Source organism: Furipterus horrens, unplaced genomic scaffold (genome assembly GCF_987537825.1).
Source record: "Furipterus horrens unplaced genomic scaffold, mFurHor1.1.pri manual_scaffold_8, whole genome shotgun sequence".
Taxonomy (NCBI): Eukaryota; Metazoa; Chordata; class Mammalia; order Chiroptera; family Furipteridae; genus Furipterus; species Furipterus horrens.
The window spans coordinates 6,116,946-6,139,979 of NW_028327178.1; the positions used below are offsets into that span (position 1 = coordinate 6,116,946).

Consider the following 23,034-nt stretch of genomic DNA (forward strand, 5'->3'; position numbering starts at 1 on the left):
GATACAAAAATACGTCATCCATTTTGAAACTCAGAACAGAGGTATACTAGTATTTGATTGTATATCATCATCATACTTGGTAAGAAAGAATGCTCTACTGAACTGAACTGATTGTTCAATTAGACCAGAGTCTGAATTTCTTGCAACTGTTTACTTTCTCTTCAGGAACGTTCGTCATCCAAGTGACAGCCAGCGATGCTGATGATCCGCTCACTGACCATAATGCTCATCTCGTGTACAGTCTGCTGCAAGGCCAACCGTATTTCTCTATTGAAGCAAAAACAGGTATTTCTGAATGAAACAAAGTGCAATTCTATATGATTCTCAGTAGGCAAATATAACAGCAATTATAATCAGGTCATAAACATGTTGTATATCAGGTCTGTTGCTACACAAATAAACAACCGGGTGGTATTTTAAAGATTTAATCATTTTTAGTCTTTTAGCTAATCTTTGTAAGGCTGAAAGATTAGATTTTACTCATCCATACCACAAATGGTTTGTGTATGGGGAATGAGACAAATGAAAATATTCTTGCCAATCAATTATAAAATGGCAGATAACCCAATTAAAAATGTGGGGGAAAGAACTTTACAAGCAATTGACAAAAAGCCTAACACGCGTACTAAAAATGCTCACCTCATTATTCATCATGGAAATGCTCACTGCTAACTAAAACCACAATGAGATATACCTACAAACCAAACCAGAATGACCAGCATTAAAATTTGCACCTGGGCGTAGAAACTGATATAAGGCATTCACTTTCAAAAATGTACTTTTGCATTTCATGTATTTTTTATTTAGATTTAAAACTTAAGTTTCTAAAATTGCTTTTCTTCCAATTTTCATTAATTAATTGAATATTTTATAAAATGATAGGACATTCTCATCTTTTCAATATGTCAATTGAATACATAAGAATTATATGACACTATTTAATTTTACAGATATTGATTGTCATGTCCAAAACAAAGGTTAAGCCCATATAAATCCTGCCTTTAAGTGCTTATAGCTTCTACAAATGGAAAAAGAAAACTCATACAAGTGTGTAACCAGGCACCAAAAATGTGGCAAGTGTCAAAAGAAGAAAAATGTTATCCTTATTAATGAGGCAAATTATTTTTTTTTCCATCTTGGTAACATGAAAAGCATAAAAGAATTATAGCTTTTTGTTGGACCTTTAAACATGCCTTATTGATTCATTCAATGAGCAGATAATAAATGTCCCAGCCTTTCTCAATCAGGGTTTCTTGGGAGAGATTCTGAAAAATCGAACTTGAGTGACTGTATTTTAAATTCTACCAAGGATGGTGCCGAGCTTCTATTATTTTGGGTGCAGGGGACAAAAGCTATTTTAATACAAGCAATGGATTCCTTAAGGCATTATGTTATAATTCCCTCACACAATCTCAGTGGAGAAGGGTTGAATGTGTAACAGACATTGTACAACATTGGATTTAGAACATTACAACCTAAAAAAAAAAAGTAACAAAAACAAACAACATGGACTTCTCTCCTGGAACTTACAAATGTATATGAAACGTGCGAATATTCACGAATACATATACTCAGCTTGTGAATATTACTAAGTCAAACAAGCGTGATCCAATAAGAGGAAGAATGTGTGCGTTCAGAACGAGCTGAAACCAGAATGCAGAGCAGAGTCTGTGGATGAAGGGAAGAGAGCGGAAGCATGTGCCAGGTTGTGGGAAGAAAGTATGAGATGTTCCTGAGGCGGAAGAGTCTTGAAACTCTTAGACTAACGGCCAGTGTGGAAAAGCACAGAGGAGACCAGCCAGTGGGGTATCTGAAAAGCAAAGCATGTGCTCCGTCATACTAGAGCTTCTTGACCATTTTTAGCATCCCCTCCCACCTGCGCCAAACCATCGCTGTTTTTGAAAAAATATACTGAGCAAAATAGCTAAGGCTCTGCATTCCGTTAATGGAGGAGGGTGGAGTGGGCAGCAAGAAAAAATGAGAGCCCAGAAAGGAAGTTTTAAGTTCTGGGAGGAACAAGAGGATGTGGGGATATATATCCTTTGTTTAGTCTGAAGGTGAGAAGAAGAGGTCATAAAGTAGGTGAAGTTCATGGAATTCTGCACCCATGGGGGACAAAGGCCTCCATGTTCCTCTCACTGCGGACTGATCTCTACATCTTTGGATATATCATGTACATGAGAAGCTTGGACACTATTCTCCTGTGCTAAGATGTAACAATTCTCTCTTGAGTCGTACATTGGGAGATACTAGCGGCATCTCACACATTTGGTGGTTTTCATATAGCGAAATGCTCTATCCACGCTTTAAATCCTGTCACAATGTGGTCTATTTTATCAATTTAAACAAACATGTGTCACAATCTTTTTAATGAACACTTTTCTTTCCAGATACATTTAAGGATTGGTCATTATCTTTCCTATTTTTGTTAAGTGTTCCCAAAATCTTTAGGACTGCACCCCCTTAGAAACTGTTGAAATATTTCCTACATTTTATTCAGTGGTGATTTTTTCACTGACTGATATTCTAGAAAGTGGTCATGTATTACTATATTTATCACGGTTCATCTGGAGTTTCGATATCTGTGTATTTGTTCCGCTCTGTTGGTAGGTTGTGAATAATTGTGTGTCAAAAACCAACCTTTCTTTATGCATCATGACTCAAAATAGACATTGCAGGTGCACAATGTTTTTTACATAAATTTGGTATTGTAATTTACTCCTTTACCCATAATAACCTATCTTTAAGTTAAGCTAGAGAAGATAGCAGCAAATAGATTGATGTAAAAAATAAGACAGTCTCATTTTTTGCTTGTGGGTTATCATAAAATAGGATTTTATGAAGGGTCTACTACTGTCCTTAATGTTGTGATGGCACCTTAAAAATCTAGACAGAATTTTTGTTTAATTTATTATTATTACCTTTTCTCTGGAGCAGTGACTGGCACATTGTAGTGGTTTGGAATGTGTCAAAAGTATGATTATATGGTTGCATTCTTAAGAAATTAGCTAGGAAGATTCTGTGGTTAATAGTAAGATAATAATTGGAGTTTATTACATTTCTAAAGGAGTTATAAGAATATCTTCTAAAATGGATAGAGAGCTACATGATAAGTATTGGGTAATTGTTCAAGCCAAAGACAGGATCGGCCTGCCTGGAGCACTGTCCGGAACAACGAGTGTGTTAATTAAACTCTCCGATGTGAATGACAACAAACCTATGTTTAAAACAAGTAAGTAGAAAGCGTCTTGAATTTTTATGACATCATTATAAGTATGTTGAGTATATGCTGATGTTAGTTTGCATTCTAGAAGCCCTGCTACAGCACTAAAATTATGTAAAATAAACTTAATTGTTCTAAGGTGTCATTATTTTCATTAGTGTGAAAAGTCAAATACAAATGAAAGAGTAATGTGTTATTTGCCAATTGCTTCTATAACCAATCACCACCAGCTTCCTATATTTTTTTAATAGTTGATTTCCTTTTTTTTAATTATTATTTGTCCGTTTGTTTATTTATTTATTTTCAGAGAGAGGGGAAAGGTGAAAGAGAGGGAGAGAAACATCACTGTGTGGTTGCCTCTCATGTGCCCCCAACGGGGGACCTGATGTGCAACCTAGTCATGTGGCCTGACTGGGAATCAAACCAGTGACACTTGGCTCGCAGGTCAACACTCAATCCACTGAGCCACAGCAGCCAGGGCTCAGCTTCATATCTTAACCCTAACTGATTACCTTACATACCTCTGGTGTGGTTGTCAGCAGGTCAAGTCGGGTCAAGCATGGTATGTGGGTAGGGCTGCCTTCCTTTCTCTGGTCTCTAGGTAGGGCAAGACCTGTTTCCTTGGATCCAGGTGTTGGCAGAATTCAGTTCTTTGTGTTTGTAGGATTAAGGTCTCTGTTGCCTTGATGTCTGTCAACTGGAGGCCATGCCTAGCTCCCTGAGGACCCTTTCTGGTTCTTGTGCAGAGACATGTATCTCAGGAGCAGCAGAGGGTGTCACATCCTTCTCTCTCTGCCATCACTCTGACCCTCAGTTTTACCTCTTCTTCCACTTTCAAGGGCACATGTGAGGACATTGGGCCCACTTGGACAAACCAAGACTATCTCCACATTTCAAGGTCAGCTGATTAGCAACCTTAATTCCACCAAAAAACCTTAATTCCTTGTTGCACGCTTTCTTGGGCATTAGGGCACACATATCTTTGGAAGTCATTTTGCAACCTACTACCAGTAATGATTTAAATGAATATATTTTATTCTTATTTTTGTAGCCAGAATAGGTCACACCTGCTCTGAGAATTTAAGTAGTAAGTACACAGTAAGTCATATGCTGTGCTTCAGAAAGAATTTCTTACGACATTCTAGGAGGACTTTGTTTTCTAAGGAAAGTTTTTCCAGGGGATCTATCTTAGTTACAGAAATAAATTTGCAAGCGTTTCCAGAAATCATTAGTAATTAGCATGGTAGAAGGAAAATTGGGTAATCATGGAGCAAAGAAGTAGATCAAGCACACGTATGCATGCGCGCGCGCACACACACACACACACACACACACACTTCTAAATGATGCAGCCACTACTCGGTGTAACCACTTGGTGCCAGGCCCAGGATTGTCAGAGTTTCTGAACTTTCGAGAAATACTAGAATTCTGAACATTTATTTCTGTGCTATTATCCAATTTTAAATTTTGTTAGTTCGAAGAAGTAACCACTGTTGTTATTTTATAATAGAAGTTATAAATATTTGGGGTGTACGCCATGATGGTTTGATGTAGTAGACACAGCGAAATCGTTACTGCAGTCAAACTAACTAATGTGTCGGTCTCCGTACAGCTTGTGCGGAGGCAGTGTGAGAACACCTGAGGTCTATAACTCTCTCGGCAAATGCCGTGACATCATACAGTCATATTAACTGTAGTCGTTATGCTGTAAATTTTGAGGACTCATTTCTAGATTTCTAAAACTTATTCATCCTACATAATTGCAACTTTGTACCCTTTGAGCTACTCTCCTCAGTCCTCTACGAGCTCCTTTTTGGATGGAATTCAGGCAATGAGGTATCGGTGTGTGACCTTCACCTTCATGTTATGAATCGTATAGTGTTTGTGACTCTTTCCACAACATGAAAAAGCCTCTATAGGCAAGCAGACAATGTCTAATGAAATCTGAAATACCCAGAACTTTATAAAAGTATTGGCATATAAAAAACATAGAAAAGTAGTGGCTGAATTCATTGAACAAATCTGGTCTATTTCACCAGAATAATTTATTGGTAATTTTATATTGTGTGATTAAACAATTATTTTAATTTTCCCACAATGAAATAAATACTGCAGCAAAGTTAAACTGTTATTTCCTTAAAAAGTAAAATATTAGCAATATTTAAGTAACATATTTTCATTTAAAAAAATAAAGTTTTACAAGGTAATGTGTGAAGTGACTTGCTTTATGCCTCTAAGGGAATCAAGAATCCCTTTAAAGAAAATTATACTATATGAGCTTTTTAAATTAATTCTTGGAAGTTTCATTCTTTAGAATATTAATATATATGATTATTTTCTACATTTTAGCATAAATTAATAATAATAATATATGACTGACTAGTTCTTTATCAGTTTTATGCAAGATGTTTCTGAAAAATAAGGGAAGGAGCTGAGTTATTTCTATTTATTATCTATGTGATTCAAGTACAATTACCATTATATTATTGTGGCTAAAACAATAAAATAATTTAATTTAAACATAGTTTTTCCACCACACCCACTTACCAAATATTATGGATTCAACTTCCTTTTTCATTTCCACTATGGCTAATGGAATCGAGGCTCAAAATCTCAAAATCAAACTATTATACTTATAATTCAACTATTGCTTATAGTCTCTCCTATCTTTAACTCATGCTTACATTTTTTGGTTATTTTTGGTATAAGAATGTTTAAGTGAACTTGAAAAACTTTTTATCATATTTAATCTTGGATAGCTGAAAGGTACGATAAAATATATCTATGAATATTGAGAAGATATGTATATAAATATAAATTCGGAAATTAGGTGTACTAGTAATAGGACTTATTAAGATATAGTTACAGGATGATAATAGTTGCTCAAACAGATTTTTAAAGAAATGTTAATATTGTAAAAATAAAGAAATACATATATAATCAGTTGGTTTGGCATTGTATTGCAAAGCAAGAGGTCACTGGTTCAATTCCCAGTTAAGGCAGATGCCTGGGATGTGGGTTCAGTTCCCAATCAATCAATGTTTCTCTCTCTTTCTCCCTCCTCCCCCTCTCTCTAAAAATAAATAAAATCTTAAAAAAGAAGAAAAGGTTGGCATGGGTTTCCCTATGGCCCATAAATAAAGGGCATATAATTAGGAGAATCTTATGTTTGTTATTTATACAAAATATCTTGAATTTTGTTTTTGAAGGTGTATACCGCATGGATGTCTCTGAATCTGTACCCATTGGTACTTCTATAGGAAAAATCATGGCCTATGATAATGACATAGGAGATAATGCAGAAATGGAGTACATCATTGAAGATGATTCACAAACATTCAGTATTGTTACTAATTATGAGACCCAAGAAGGAATAGTTATATTAAAAAAGGTAGATATATTACAATTATTTGCTTTTCAGAATAATGCAAAATCAAATCATAAATATATACAATTATTTTGTGTAGCCAGTTAGTTTTGCTTCATTAAGTAATTGAAATGAGAACCTGTGATTTATTTGTGGTTTAGGGAGACAAGGAACTTAGAGATGTGATTTTGTTATTACAGAGCTTCTTAAATTATATGCAGAACATTTTCAAGACTTTTAAATAGAGGACAAAGTTTTTGAAAAGATCTTAAGTGACAAGAAAAATTCTTAATTGCATAAGATATTTATGCCTAGAAAAGTATAATTTTAAACATAAATTTAAAAAATATAGTTGTTATCCCCAAACAGTTTGTAATATATATAAATGATAATACAGATAGGGATTTACTGTACAAATGCTTAATGGTACTATCAGGGGGATCTACACAGATAAAAAGTAAAACCAATATGCAGATCATGGATTATAGAAATGTATACCTAAAACCTATATAATCTTATTGAATGCCACTCGAATGTATTTAATTAAAACGAAAAAATAAAACAGAGCAACCTAAGGAAAAAGAAAAAAAGTAAAAACCTAACTGAGATTGAAGTAATGCAACACTGAAATCTTTTTCTAAGTTATGTCATGGGTTACTGAAGCCATTTCTACTGTGCACACTGTATTTCTTCGTAGAAAGTGGATTTTGAGCAACGGAACAACTATCGTATTACAGCAAAAGTGAAAAACCCCCATGTTGATGAGCAGCTCATGCAATACCACGCCGAAGCCTCCACCACTATCATTAAGGTCCAGGTGGGAGACGAAGATGAACCGCCCGTCTTCCTTCTCCCGTATTACGTGTTTGAAGTCTTGGAAGAAAGCCCACAGGGATCGGTGGTGGGTGTAGTCTCTGCCACAGATCCAGATGAGAAGAAATCTCCTATCTGGTATGTCTGGAAGGCCAGCTTTACAGTAATGCATGAATGAACACAGATGGGCTTAAACATGGCATTTTATGTGAATGTAACAAATATATGTCCATATTTGGCCAGGTGGCTTGGTTGGAGCATCATCTCACACACCAAAAGATTGCGGGTTTGATTCCTACTCAGAGCACATGCCTGGGTTGTGGGTTTCTTCCCCCATCCAGGCACTTACTGAAGGCAATCTGATCAATGTTTCTTACATTGCTGGTTCTCTCTCTCTCTCTCACTCTCTCCCTTATTCTCCCTCTAAAACAATAAACATATTTTCAGGTGAGGATTAAAATAAAAATGAGAAAGCTTTCTATAGGCTACCACATGAAGGAATAAAAATGAAACAAGTCTAATAAGTAAGAAATAAATTTCTGTTTAAACAGTATTTGCCACTACACTAGTCTGCTATATTCATGTACTCAATTTTCTTCTTCTTTTTTAAATACTTGATTTGTAGGCCTGGTAAGACATAAAAACAAAGTCTGTTACATGTTCCCTTAATCATCTATTTACCACAAACCTCCACATATTTATCACAATGCTGGTTCTGCTGTGAGCTTTGCAAGGGCTGCAGATGCAAAGAAGGTGCTTCCTTAAATCTTTGAGACAGAGGGAGGCTCCCACTTTTTCACTGTAATTACTAATCATAAAAACTGCTCCCTAATATGTAGATATAGTTTCTATTTAGTTATAGTCAGTTTAGGAAAAATGTAAGTGTATGTGTTTTATATATTATTATAACCCCATAAGTCAATTGTTTAGATTTTTAAAATAGTATATCTGTTAACTTAGAATACGTAAGAATACCTAATATTTTTATTTATATATTTTAAACATTTTATTTTATTTTTTTTTTAGAGAAAGGGGAAGAGAAAGAGAAAGAGAGGGAGAGAAACACTGATGTGAGAGAGTAACATTGATTGGTTGCCTCCTACGTGCGCCCAAACCTGGGACTGAACTCGCAGTCTAGGCATGTGGCCTGGCCTGGAATCAAACCCGTGACTTTTCGATTTGCAGAATGATGCCCAACCAACTGAGCCACACCAGTCAGGGCTACCTACTGTTTAAAAAATGCTTTAATGATTAAGTTGTTCATTATATTATTGTTTATGGTAATGAAGTGTTCAAAACAATTTTAATGTTGAATCTTAGTGATATAAATAAGGCAATGAATGATGTACAACAATGCCTATGAAATTGACAAAAAACATGACATGATTTTAAAAGATAATACAAAATTATTAGTTGTATGTTTACTACAAGTAAAAAATGTTAGGTATATATGAGGCAAGTAAGTGAGACACACCCAAAAGTTAACAGAGGTCATGTGTTCCATAGAATCACTTTGGGTGGTTACTTATCTTATACCAAAAAATATTTTTTACTAACAATTTTCATTTTTCTAATGAAATTAATTATTTAAAAAAATACTTCGTGAGCAGCAATCAAGAAGAAAATATATTTCAATGCCTTTTTGGACATTTTTCATTTAGTGGCGTCTTTAAAGTAAGATTGCTTTTCACAGTTTTTTTCCATGTAATATTGCAAATGTTCAACACATACCATGGAAACAAGAGTAATTATATTTACACTCGGCTTTTATGTGGCTCAGTTTCTTCTGAGGGATGGGACTAGAACACTTGTAGCTGTGCAAGTGTTAAGAATAAGATGTAAAGGCATCTGAACATGGAAGCATGGAATTATCTTTTATTTATATAATTCTGGCAAAAGCTGTGAGCAATGACAAAACATTGCACAGGCACATTTTATTTCTTTAGCTTTAAGAAAACTTAATTTATTGGGGGCGACATTGGTTAACAAGACTACTGAGGTGTCAAGTGTACAATTCTGTGATGCGTGATCTGCACATTGTATTGCATGCCCACCGCCCAAAGCCAACTCTCCTTCTATCACCACATATCCCCCCTCCGTGACCCTTTGCTACAGCTCCACCCCTCTTCCCTCTGGTAACCGCTATAATGGTGTCTGTGTCTGTGAGGTTTATTTTGTTCATTTGTTTTTCTTGTTTGTTCATGTGGCTTTCAGTTTTATAACCCGTATACGAGTGAAATCATATGGTTCTTAACTTTTTCTGTCTGACTTGTTTTGCTTAGCACGATAGTCTCAAGATCCATTCATGTTGTAGAAAATAGCAGTATTTCATCTTTTCTTACAGCTGAGTAGTATTCCATTGTATATAGTTTTAAAGAAATGAAGAGTCCATAAAAGGAAATTTGAAGTAAACCAAAGATTAATCTTTTAAGCATCAAAAGTTTACATTTTTAGCTCAGGCTCTTTAAAATGTACTGCATGCATGTTTCCTATCCTAAATGTGTTTATTGACTGCTACTTAAAACATTACTGCTAACTCAGCACGATAAGTTTTTAAAACTTTAATTTGGAAATAATCTCTAACTTTTGATTGGTTAGAGATTGACTGGTGTATTATAGAAACTGGATATTCTAGATGTTTAGTAAAAAATGTTAACTGTTAAAATGCTGTTCTGTTGGCCAGCAAATATCTCAAGTAGAAAATGTGACCACTTGTAGGTGTGTAAGTAAATCACTCATAAAGGGTGAGAAGTGAGTAAAATTCAAACTGAGTTCCTCTAAAGCTTAACTCCTTGTAATTTCTATTTTAATTCTCCCTGGAACACCAAACTACAAATTAGCAGTATTTTTAGAGACCTGCCAATTCAAGATTAAAATAGTCCCATCTTTTGCCACCTAATTATGGCAAACCTCGTTGATGTCTCATCAAAGTCTTCTGGAATATTCGTGTGATGAGAAGTCATCACCTAACCCTAGTTATTACTCTTCTTTAATTTTTATTATTAATCATTTGCAGGTAGATAAGACATGCTGAGCATTTCAAAGGCTTCTTTTATTTTGGGCTTGGAGATTATTTTTCAGACTTTTCAGTATGCAAAACACAGAGTGCAATCTTGTATTATTATTTATAAATTACATATTATATAAATTATATTTTATATAAAGTTTTGTGTTTTTTCCATACAAACAACTGTCAACCGATCTTCGCCTTTATACACATAATTTATTAACTATTTTCATGATGTTTTCTTTCAGCAAACAAAAAGGAACAATTTCTCATAGGTCAGCTATCAAGTAATTATAATATGATGCACAGATTTATCAAGCATCCATGTGGTGTTGCAATGAGACTCAGCAGTCCAGTCTAGTAATACTTTTTATGTCCCTTCATATTAAAAAGAAAAGGTTCACACGCATTCATTTTTATCCCCATTTATTTGCATTTCTCTTTATTTTGTAAATGATATTTTGCCATTTCTTTTTAAACAACTTACTCACTTATTAATTATTCTCTCGGGAATGAATGTGAGTTTAGATTGAGCATACACCAGTTTAAATCTGAAGCCATTTTAGTTATCTTCTTTTCCTATCTTCACTGAACTGAAATGTATATATGAAATACATGTATGTAAGATATCTACATGAAATATGTGTGAAATAAATAAACCTTTATGAAAATTGTTCGGAATTTAATTAGCTATGTGGAGTATGCATTTAACAATTGGTCATACTGCTTTAAAAGGGTGTTCTGCATCACTGTTACAAGAGAGAAAATGTAATGAAGGGACACTTTTTTTTTGCTTCAGGTATTCTCTAAACATTATCGGAAGCAAAGTGTTCCATGTTTATGACAATGGCACCATCACCACAGTGAAACCTCTTGATCGAGAGCTTAGCGCTTGGTACAACCTAAGTATTAAAGCCACAGAGGAATGTAAGTACTCACTCGGGAACTGCAGGTTAGGTCACCGTAGTCTCTGACCACAGGGACAAAAGCTAGCTGAAAACGTTGTTGGGATTAGAATTAAGTGACATATTATGTATCAAATCATACATGTGTATTTTATTTTATTCTTTTAAATTAACAATGTCTGCTCATTGCTATTGTGCTTATAAATTGCTTCAGCATTTAAATTTCGATAGTAATATAAAACCAACCGCCTGAAGAGTGGAAAGCAGAGGTCACATAAAAGTGCCATAAAAAAAACATCCGAAGCTGCGAAGCTGCGTGTGTTAACTACCTGGGAGCAGGCAACTTAACAGTTATGTTGATTGTGGGGAAAAGAGGTTACCTTGTAACATTTGTTTTAGCAGCAAATGAAGTTCACTGTGCTTACTCTCTTTCCTGGAAAACTTCCCAAATTAAGCAACAAGCTATTTATCAGCATGTCAGCTAAGTGAGTAAAGCTACTATTTTAAAATAAGCTGTGAAGGTATCAATATATGTTATGTTTTAGAGTCCTGTCAAAAGTTTAATTTGAACATATGTTTAAACAGGATTTTTAGAGAAAAATACTAAAAACTTAAAAGGAATTTCTTACTAATTTTTCTTAAATTTATTTGTATATGGAATTCTTTTTCCAGTTTGCTTACTTAAGCCAAATGTCGTTGTATGGTGATCCTTTATCCAGTAAAAGATGAGCCTTAAGTTTTGAATCATTCCATCTTGAAGTCTCTAGGAACACTTTTTATATTTTAATGTTTTATTTATCTGTTTATCCTAAATATAACGCAATAGAGAAGAGTCTCAAAATAATTCTTAATGGTCTGTGTATTTCTTAAAAGCCATGGATTTCTTCGGTATATATTAAACCTTGCAATTTTAATTTTTAAATAAAGAAAATTGCAGCGTCTATCATAATTGTAACTTATTAATTAGGAAGAATAGTTACAAACAGCATATCATCCCAACCCAGAAACCCTCTCTACAACAGTGGGAAAGAAACGGCTTTGTAATCGAAAAGCATTAACCCAGAATGTGACATGCATTCAAGGAAATCAGCCAAGAGGCTGCCAAGACAGAAAGAAATCTCGCCCTTTCATACACGCAGGCAGGCACAGCTCAAGGCAAGCATGTTCTCAAGAGAAGCAATTACTAGTCTGCCAGTAGGAGGACCTCACTTCACTTGTGACACACAGTTCTTTTAAATCCACTAGGTAGTTGGAGTGACCATCTGTGTTTGCTAATGGATTTTCTCCAAATGAAAACTAAACTTTTCATTCCTTTATGACAAAAGGCAGTTCTGCAACTTGGGCCAAGGCCTGCGCTAAATTTGGCTCCTACCCTCTCACAGAAACTGGAAGGAAGGTGTGTTTGGTCCTTGATGATTACATTTCAAAGAGGGGGCTCCCAATACTTGAGAAAGACAAACCTGGGTTGGAAAGTTGTCAAGAGGACTTTTAACTTTTAAAAGGCTTGCACACATATCAAAGAAAGAGAAATAACATAATTACATATCTTTTAAGGTAAATGTTCTAAGAGGAAGGAAAGACAGTCTTTTTCCTTACTTTCAACAGAGAGACTTTCTCTTTAAAAAATAGTCTTTACATTAAAACTTACAATTGTAAATATAATGCTTTTACAGGCATTAAAGAGCTTATTCACTATAAATAAGAACATTAAGAGAAACAAATGAACCTCCCTCTTCCTACTCTTTAATTGTATGTACCTTCCCACAGCATGGTTAAATAAGACATATTTAAAATAATGTTCTACAAATAGAAAATATATTATGCTGCATTTTTTTATCATTTCACAAAATATGTATATTACTTCTGGTTAGTATATAAATAAAATAATATTTATTGCTTTTTTAGATGCTAAGACACATTCTAAATGCTTTATGTATGTTAATTTATTTAATCTTCGTAGCAGTTCTGTTAGTAGATCCTAGTGTCATTTTCATTTTACAGAGAATCAACTGAAAACAGTGGCTATATATTTTTCTCTAAATAAGAACCGAGAATAAATTTCATTTTTAAAACTCATGATATTAATACATTTTTTTTGTCGACTCATTTTTACTAAGCACACAGAATTTCAGACGATGGTTGTAATTTATTTTTCCAGTTCCCTTTTGATAGGCAGTGGGGTTATTTCCAGGTATTTGAGGGTGATGCAAACAATTCTGAAATAAATCCATTGAATCTTGTACTCTTATACATTGGTGCTGAGACAAGATAGCAAGAAGCTAGGAAAATTCCTTGGCAAGTGGAATGGGAAAACTGAGTCAGAGGACTTAAACAGCCAAGCAATTTACAGCCAGGTAATAAATCACAACATCTTATCCTCCCTAGCGAAGGCCACTTTGGAGCAAATGGTTGATACATTCCAGACCGTGCTGGGGCACACCTGCCTTGGTCCCAGGTCTCCTCTGGTGTAAAACTGACCATAGAAGGACCCTGACACCTCTCTATGCTCATATTGATAAACCAGCATATTGAAGGGCACGCCTGGAAAGCTGATGAATGCGCTGTTAAGATTCTTCCCCGAGCCCTCCCGTAAAATCCCCACCTTTAAAAAAAAGATAAAAATTCCTAAGACAAAGGACTTGGTGCACATTCTCCCCTTCTCTCTCTTGAGCATGCTCCCTCCTTCCCTCTCTTCTTTCCTCAGGCATGCTCCTTTGCTGTTTTTCACCCAAGCTCTACACGTTCCCAGGAGACTTGCAACCAGGGGAGCAGCAGGCAGCGGCAACTCGTCCTGGGTTAACCCCCTGTACCTGCCTCTGAGGAGCCTCTGTTAGCCTCTGCCCCTTGTTTCCTGAGCCCACGCAGCCCAGCAGGCTCATTCCTCCTGCCTCTGTGACTTTCCTTCTAAAGGGCCAAGGCAGCAGCACCAAGACTCAACTCTTCCTCATGTTTCCAAAGGCTGATACAGTGCGGCACAGGCTCCCTCCTTTTGCTCTGATCTTGCCTTGTCTCTCTTGAGCCCTTCCTTCATTTTACTGTCCCCAGCTTTTAATAAGGGTACCCTCAAAATCAATTGGATTCATGCTATGAAATCTTTCCTGCATGAAGTCAAGAACCCACACATCCCAGACCCTGCAGGGGGCAGAATGTAGGTTTTCCAAGCTAATCCCTGGGTCAAAGATATGTGTAATTTAACTTTTTCTGTCTACTGCCAGATTAGGTTCTAGAATAGGTTACTATGCCAATTATTTCTCAGCACTCCACCATGCCTTGCCTTTTCTTTTTTTTTTCTTTCCATTTTTCACACAAATTCCATGGGCTAACTCATCCTCCTCCACACTTCTGGGGAGCGAGAGCCTTTGGGAATATTATGATTAAGCAGCATTGCTCAACTGTGGGCCATTTTGCCTCCTAGGACCTTTGAAACCGTCTGAGGACAAGTTCGGATATCACAACTAGTGCAGGGATTGCTACTTGCATTTAATTAGTAGAGACCAAAAAAATGCTGCTAAGCACCCTTCAATGCACAGAGAATTCCTCAAAATGAAGAATTATTCAGTCTAAAGTATCAATAGTGACAAATTTAAGAAGCCCTGGTTTGAATTACTTGAATTCTGCCATGTGTGAATTTGTGTTTTGTGAATATTCCCACTGATTTGTCAGGATTTCAAAATGAGAGCTGTTACTATTTCATCTTGTGATGCAAACACTTTTCCAGATCACTGATGTTTGGTTATTGATTTGTCTTTTTTGTACATTGCTTTTTGCTATTTAAAAACTGTGTTTATCGGCATCTTCCCAATCTTTCATGGTTTCTGTATTTCTTGGCTCACTTCAGAAAAACCCTCTCAACTCAATGTATATATAAACCTTTACTTAGATATTATTTTATTATTTCATTCTACCGTGTTTTTAGATAATTATCTCATGCCGCTTTTGTTTTAAAAAACTGCACCGAATGATGTTGTCATTAAGTGTACTGGCTTCTGACTTTTTAACTGCCTTTTCCACTTCAGCTATTACCATAAGCAAGTCATTTTACTATAATTTATTAAATTAAATGGTTTATCCATATTTTGAACAGTAAAGCTGGGGAGGATAATAGCACATATATTCATCAGGATTAGATGAATACAAATGTGTTTAAAACTTTTCTGCGGCTTTAGGAATATGTTTATGTATCTATCTTCTTCAGTATGTTTTCTCATCAGCTCCTATGTCTATGGCAGGTACAAGGCACTCCATAAATATTGGATGAGTTAAATGTGTTGAGAACATTCTATTCTAGCCTGTATTATTGATAAATATACAAATTATATAGTGAGCCTGTCCTCAGATAGCTTTTATTCAAATGAAATTATACCCCATAGCCTCTGATGCACGTTTTATGTTTTTCCCCCTAAAGAAAGAATTAACATTACTTATTTTTATTCTTGTTCATTGCAGACAATGCTGAACAGATTTCTTCAGTTCCTGTGTATGTACAAGTTCTTAATATTAACGACCATGCTCCTGAGTTCCCTGACTACTACGAGACTTACGTTTGTGAAAATGCAGGCTCTGGCCAGGTAAGGCTCTCATAATTGCTAACATATTAATTACATGCACTTACATTGGGCATTCTGTATAAGTTAAATTTCTTTAAAAAATAACATGTCACCCTTTGACAGGGTTTCTGTTCAATGTTAAGTGCACACAGACATCTTTAGCTCACTCAGAATCTCTTAAGGAGGGAATAAGCCCCATGTTAAGAACTTATAATATACGACACTACTCTTAACTGTTACTGTTAATATGAACAACGTTACTTTTAACAAAGGCCAATTCTGTCCATTTACTCACTTACTAGAAGTTTATATTTACTAATTCCTTGTAAGATAGAAATTGTAGACTAAAAATTACATCATTCTTTTTGAATAACTCATAGCAGAAAAAGAACACATGCACACATAAACTCAAATGCAAAATATTAAATATAGGCTATCAATATTATATATAAACTATAACTAAAAGCAATTTCTGAAAGTATTAAAAGGTAGAACTCAAAAATAGTGTGTTTAGGTGTATAAACATGCTATTAACTTATATATTCAACTTATTTTAATTTCCAGAATTAATCACAATCTCACTACAGGATCTTGATAGTGTATCTCCCTTTTGGGACAATAGTGAACTCCTTGACTGACACATTCATGTCTTGAAAAAAAATACTAATCGAGAACTGATTTGTTCATTACTTCACTTTTTTACGATCTAAGATAGAAGAGATCATTTGATGTGGAACACTTTTCCTATATTATATTTTTTTATGGGTCAAAGGAAACTATGTATGTTGACCATTTGCTTTAAAATGCACTATATTCCAAAATCAATTTTAAAACACTACTTTAGCAAAAACAGTAAGTTGGCCACAGTTATGCGCTCAGTATAAGCAGCGACTACACAGTGACAGAAAACCATAATGCCTGGCACTCAGGTAGCGCAGGGAGAAGGAAAGAAGAGAGAGGGTGGGAAGGATGGCTGGGAATCTTTGAGAACATCTAACAAATTTAGCTTTTGGAAACCATTTGGGCCATCACCAAAAATGAGTTTATTATGTAATATCAAAATACTCTTCTGAACAAGGCAAGTAAAGAAATTCTTAACTGAGAAAATACATTAATATCTCTATCAATTTGATAGTTATCCTCTGCAATGTCCATAAAGGTTTTTATAAAGCAATTTTAATAAAAGGCTAATAACAACAATAGTGGTCTTTTTCTGAATGAAAAATAACCTTTTTCTATTTTTTTCTAGATAATTCAGACCATCAGTGCAGTGGATAGAGATAAATCCACAGAAGACCACTATTTTTCCTTTTATTTACCCGTGGAGGACACAAATAACTCGATATTTACAATCATGGATAACCAAGGTAATTACATAAGCTCGTGGTGGCTTTTTATCCATTCTCCTAGCATCGTGGTTGATTTTAAGTATACTTATAGTATTGCTTTTTATACTGTTACTGCGACGTGATAATGCTGAGACATAGAGCAAGGAGTGGAAATGAAAATAGGAAACAAAACGCAAAGTCCAGTTCTGAAAATAACTACCCCCATTTTCTGCTGGATTTCTTGAAATTTGAAATACTTCTTTTTTCAAATCATCAGTGGCTATAAGTCCTTGTAAAGTCTGAATGACTCTGCAAATATAATTGCAGTTCTGACACAAGGGTTCCTTTCATGTTATCACATAACTCGAACTTTTATCCATGTCCAGGGAAGAAGGCGAAGCATACTAAACTTGTAGTCATGTTAGCATGATTAATTCAAAGATAATTGGTGTCATTATTATGCCTATAACTATACAAAATTGGTCTAATATTATTCTTTTTCCTTTAAAATGAAATGATTATATCAATGCAAGGACAAAATGTGTAAAGAATTTCACATGGAGATATAGAATTTCATTTGATTTACTTTATAAAGAGCCACTCTGTTCTTTTTTTATCATTTCAGTAAAATATCTTTATCATCATATAGATTCCTATTTTAATTCTGATTTATAGCCCCAAAATATGAATCACCATTAGATTTATTACTCAAGCACCTGTAACCAAATGCTTTCAGCTGTCCCTCTAGACAACAGAGCTTAATCTTTAATATAGGAGAGATCTTTTCTTGGGAGAATAAATACAGACATGTTACCTCCTTTTTGTCCTTGTCAAATTCCCCAGTGAAGGGACTTCAAATAGACTTAAGATACAAACCTCAACATAAGAAATATGACGTAGCTTCGATTTGTTTGTATTAATACAAAATAAGGTCCTGAGGCAAAATGAAGATATTGAAACAAAGAAAATGACTGACTTGTTTTAATGTTTATGTTTGCAAATAAACTCTATATTGGAAAAATGTAAATTCTTTCACCTTTTATATCTTTCCGGTGACCAGAACCAGAAGGGTTCTCTAGACATCAAGAGCAAGGTAGAAAATTGGTTTAAAAAGACGGCATGAGGAAAGCCATGATTAGGCATACATTTCAAAAGACTTTCATTTGTCTGCATCTCATAGTTTTTCTTCTAGAATGTGTCTGATTGCCACAGGGAATATCAGGGGGGTTGTAAATACCAAAAACAAGAATAAAAAAAAAGGAAAACACAGGACTGAGGCATAAGAAATTAAACTGAACAATGTTACTCAGATGATCTCTGTACTCCTCCCTCTCGTATCTAGGTCTGGTATGAATTTTGTATGTGTTGTTGAAAAAATTATGCACATGGATTTCTGTTTTAGATAACACAGCTGTAATTTTGACTAATAGAACTGGTTTTAGCCTTCAAGAAGAGCCTGTCTTCTACATACCCATCTTAATTGCCGACAATGGAATCCCATCACTTACAAGTACTAACACCCTCACAGTCCACGTCTGTGACTGTCATGACAGCGGCAGTGCACAGACCTGCCGTGATAAAGACCTGCTGTTCTCCATGGGATTCAGGACAGCAGTCATAGTTGCTATTCTGATATGCGTTGTGATAATATTTGGTAAGTAGTGCTGAACTGAATGTGTCTTCATTTATTGAAAGTAACATGATAAATACGGGACATAGATAATTTTCCTTACAGCAGTATAATGTGGCTTTGTGTGTGTGTGTGTTTTTAGTTCCTCTCCTGAAGGTATAACAATTCTCAAATCAAGTAGAGTAAATTTAAAAAATAGTGACTGCACTTCAAGTTGAAAGCCAATGATCCTTGAATTCTATGAGTATATTGGTATGTGTGTGCACATTTGTTTAGGAATGTTTTAACACACACTTTGCAATAGGTATAGTTATATAAAAATTAGTAGTAATAATGGGGGGCTTCTGTTGAGTGCTTATTGCACACCAAGAGAGTGTCTTGAGTGATTTTCAGACATATTGCAATTTGGTCCTCAAAATAAACTTATAAAGTAGTAACTATTACCACCGGGGTTGCTTAGACAAAGAGAGAAACTCAAAGAACTATGTGCTTTACAAAGGGTCACACAGTACGTCAATGCTGTTTTGAGATTCTGTAACCATAATGCACTGCTATTCAACTAGTGTCTTTGGAGCATTAAATAGAGAGTAAATGTTAGCATGAAAGAGTGTAAAGGAGAAAATTTTACTTAAAGTGGAAAACACAAAAGAAATCACATTCAAATAACTGTTAGTTTTGTTGGTGGTTGTTGTTATTGTTTTCACAAGGAGATAAGTTACACTCATTTTAGTGATGAGGTGAATGCACCCGGATATTTTCTGTAGTCAAGATTTCAAGACAATACATGATCCACAAACATACGCTTTTACATTTCTTCAGTACCTATAATCTAAACGTTTCTCTTGCTTGTCTCTAAAACCAACACAACCTCCTCAAGTTTTGAAAGCAATGATATCAGCCACTGTTTCTGGAATCCCAAACTCATGGCTCAAACTAAAGTACATTATGTTCCAGGACTTGTTCTGCTTCTGTTGTTCTCATCTTTCCAAAGCTTCAAAACCATGCACTCATCTTTTACCATCCAACACCTTCAGTGTTTCCAATTATTTTTAATGATCTTTGACCATAAAAATAAATTTAGTGCTACATAGCTAGACAACATAATTAAGAAGTAGTTGAAATAGTGTAGTGTTTGGAGGATGGCAAGTGCTGAATTACTAGACCTAACCCAGGTCCTGAAACAAACCCTACAGGTAAGCCAAGGGCAGCCCCACCATCAAAGGCGTGCATGATAATTAGAGGGAGGGACGCGAGGTCAACCAATGGAAGTTCCCTCTGAAAGTTTTATGAGTACTCTCTCCAGTTCATAGATGTAGAAATTACTTATTAGATCCCTTTCTATTTCAACCATTTATCTCAGATGAGTTTTAAAGTACAATACCTGGATTTAAACATGATGATCTTATTTGATTCAAGAGCAGTGTTTCAATAATTTAAATGTACATTTTATATAAACAATTGCCTAATGTATTTATCTCTGTGATAATATTAATGACATTGGTTCAGTTTTGGTTCAAGTCCTTTCTATGAAATAATGAACAGCCACATATGATCCAACAGTGAGGAAGACTTGGCTATCTTTGACACACACACACACACACACACACACGCACACACACACATTTTCTTTAAAATGAAAATGAAGTATTCTGTTCTGAAATTGCTCTGTTTTTACATGATATTAAAATCATCTTATAAATAAATACTGATTATTGACATATCAATGCCATGATTAAAAGACTTGATAGTTCTAACTTTCCAAAACTAATGTGGTATCAGAGAGCACGGATTCTGAAACAATGATCTGATTTTGAGTGCCAGCTTTCTGTCCCCTTGCTATGACTCTGGGTGTGTGATTTAATATCTCTGGGCTTCAGTTTCCCCATATTTAATAGGGAATAATGAAAATATATGGGTCTCATAACAATTCAATCAATGAATAATTTAAAGCTTTTAGAAAAACGCCTGGTGCATACTTTGTAGTCAGTAAATGTTAACTTGGAAAATAATTATGCTACAGAATTTCCCTCAATGGAGCTATCAAACTGGTCCATTATGCTTAACTTCTATTAATCTGTATCTTTGATTACTAAATGGACAAATGCCTATGGATTGAAAAATATTCTGCTCTGTCCTAATTCCAATATATAAGAAAAAAAATAAAATTTTCAGTTCTAAGTTGATCATCATAAAAAATATTTCATTATATTTTTCTGATGTTTTTCTACTTTAAATCATCAGCCAGAAATTTTATTATATTTTCTATGTCATTCTGCAAGCCCATTTTGTAAATTTTCGACAGCAAATATATTTTTGTCTTAAAATCATAAAATCTAAGCTTATGTCTTGAGCTTGTAATAAAAAATATTGTAAAATTTATAAATAATATATTGTGCTGTATATTATATTATGTTAATTAATATTTTGGTATGCCTTCTTTGCCAGGGCTTATTCTTTTGATCCTCGTTCTAAAACAACGAAGAAAACAGACTCTCTTTCCTGAGAAAGGTGAGGACTTCAGAGAGAATATATTCAGATATGATGACGAAGGAGGAGGAGAAGAAGATACAGAGGCCTTTGATATTGGAGAGCTGAAGAGCAGCAGGATCCTGAGGGAGCATAAGACTCGGAAAACCGCCCGCGCTGAGATCCGGAGCCTGTGCAGGCAGTCTTTGCAGGTCGGCCCAGATAACGCCATCATCGGGGAATTTATTCTGGAAAAGCTCAAAGACGCTAACGCTGACCCCTGCGCCCCTCCTTTTGACTGCCTCCAGACCTATGCTTTTGAGGGCACAGGGTCATTAGCCGGATCCCTGAGCTCTTTAGGATCAGCAGCCTCTGATCAGGATGACAGTTTTGATTACCTTACTGAATTGGGACCTCGCTTTAAAAGATTAGCATGCATGTTTGGTTCTGCTATGCACTCAAATAATTAGGGCTGAGGGGGCGGAGGGCTGGGTGAAAACAGGTGAAGGGATTAGGGAAAAAATGACACAGGCCACACTCCGGTGATTGCCAGAAGGAAAGTGGGAGGAGGTGGAGAAGGCAAAAGGAATTAAATGGCGGCAGAAGGAGACTTGACTCTGGGTGGCGGGCACATGATGCAGTGTGCCGACGACATATTACAGAGCTGTACACGTGAAACCTGTATGGTTTTATTAATCAATGTCGCCCCAATACATTTAATTAAAATAAAAGGGTTAAACATGCTGATTTGTTTTGGGGCAAACTGGGAGTCTCTTAGTAAAGAGTTGTATGCTCCAGTTCTTTGGGGGGAAAATACCTGATTTATAGTGTTTCCTGGTTTCCTTGGGGTAAATAGCCATGGTTATTTCCAGCTAGTGATGCGTTATCAAGGTGTCTCTAGCACACCGCTGACTTATCCTCCTGGCACTGTTTTCAATACTTTCCAATCCAAGGTCTCAATGCTTTTAAATGTGTGAGGTGGGAAAGGTACTGAGCCTGGAGTATTTTACTAGTATTTCACTTATATATTTATTAAATCTTACCACATGAGAGTAAAATGCATATGTGTGTTCAGTTCCTGATACCATGCAGAGATAAAACACTTAGGAGAGTCTGGGTAATCATATAAAACTTGAAAAAGATTATTTTGTTTACATAAATTAGCAAGCTATTACAAAGGATTCTATGAGTTATTCTAATTTTCTGTTTTTAAATCTTTGTCAAGACCACACTTTAAAATTGATTTCAAATCTAGATAGCTAATTGGTATCTGTTAAAGAGACAAAAATATACTCTAAACTTGTATTATTTTTGATATTACAGCTTTGTATTAAAAATGGGGTAAAATATGTTTAGGAATTTTTTATCAATTGTTTTCATCTGTCACCAAAATACATCTTTATCATGTCACAACCCAACGTCAAAATATTTATTCATCATCAAATTTAAATGTTATGAAAGTGGTGGAAAATGTGAAAAAAAATTAAGTAAAATTTTATTGTTACTAGAATAATAGAGGTAACTGAAAGGAAAACTGGATTCAAACTTGAATTAATATTCAGTCTAAGTATTATGATCAACTGCACTGAATCCAACCACACATAGGAAAAAAACATAAAATTCTTAGCATTTCCTTTTTTGTGAAGAGCTTAAACTATAACTTACTCCTCAGTGTCTTTTTTTAAAAAATTATTATTATGGAACATAGCATTAGGTGCAGTAGCAACTTTTATTGTGACAGTGTGAAG

At 35.1% G+C, this 23,034-nt stretch overlaps 1 protein-coding gene across 1 annotated transcript in view; it reads left to right on the forward strand.

Moving 5' to 3' along the window:
• The window catches only part of CDH19 (cadherin 19), a 45,689-nt gene extending 23,230 nt beyond the window's left edge, over positions 1 to 22,459 (forward strand). The window contains exons 4-12 of the mRNA XM_090285071.1: positions 166 to 285; positions 3,068 to 3,232; positions 6,433 to 6,614; positions 7,288 to 7,541; positions 11,210 to 11,337; positions 15,762 to 15,883; positions 17,112 to 17,229; positions 18,593 to 18,844; positions 21,266 to 22,459. Coding sequence (XP_090141197.1) covers positions 166 to 285; positions 3,068 to 3,232; positions 6,433 to 6,614; positions 7,288 to 7,541; positions 11,210 to 11,337; positions 15,762 to 15,883; positions 17,112 to 17,229; positions 18,593 to 18,844; positions 21,266 to 21,756 — 1,832 coding nt within the window. The 3' untranslated portion in view covers positions 21,757 to 22,459. The remainder of the gene's footprint in view (positions 1 to 165; positions 286 to 3,067; positions 3,233 to 6,432; positions 6,615 to 7,287; positions 7,542 to 11,209; positions 11,338 to 15,761; positions 15,884 to 17,111; positions 17,230 to 18,592; positions 18,845 to 21,265) is intronic.
• Positions 22,460 to 23,034: the final 575 nt, after the last annotated feature.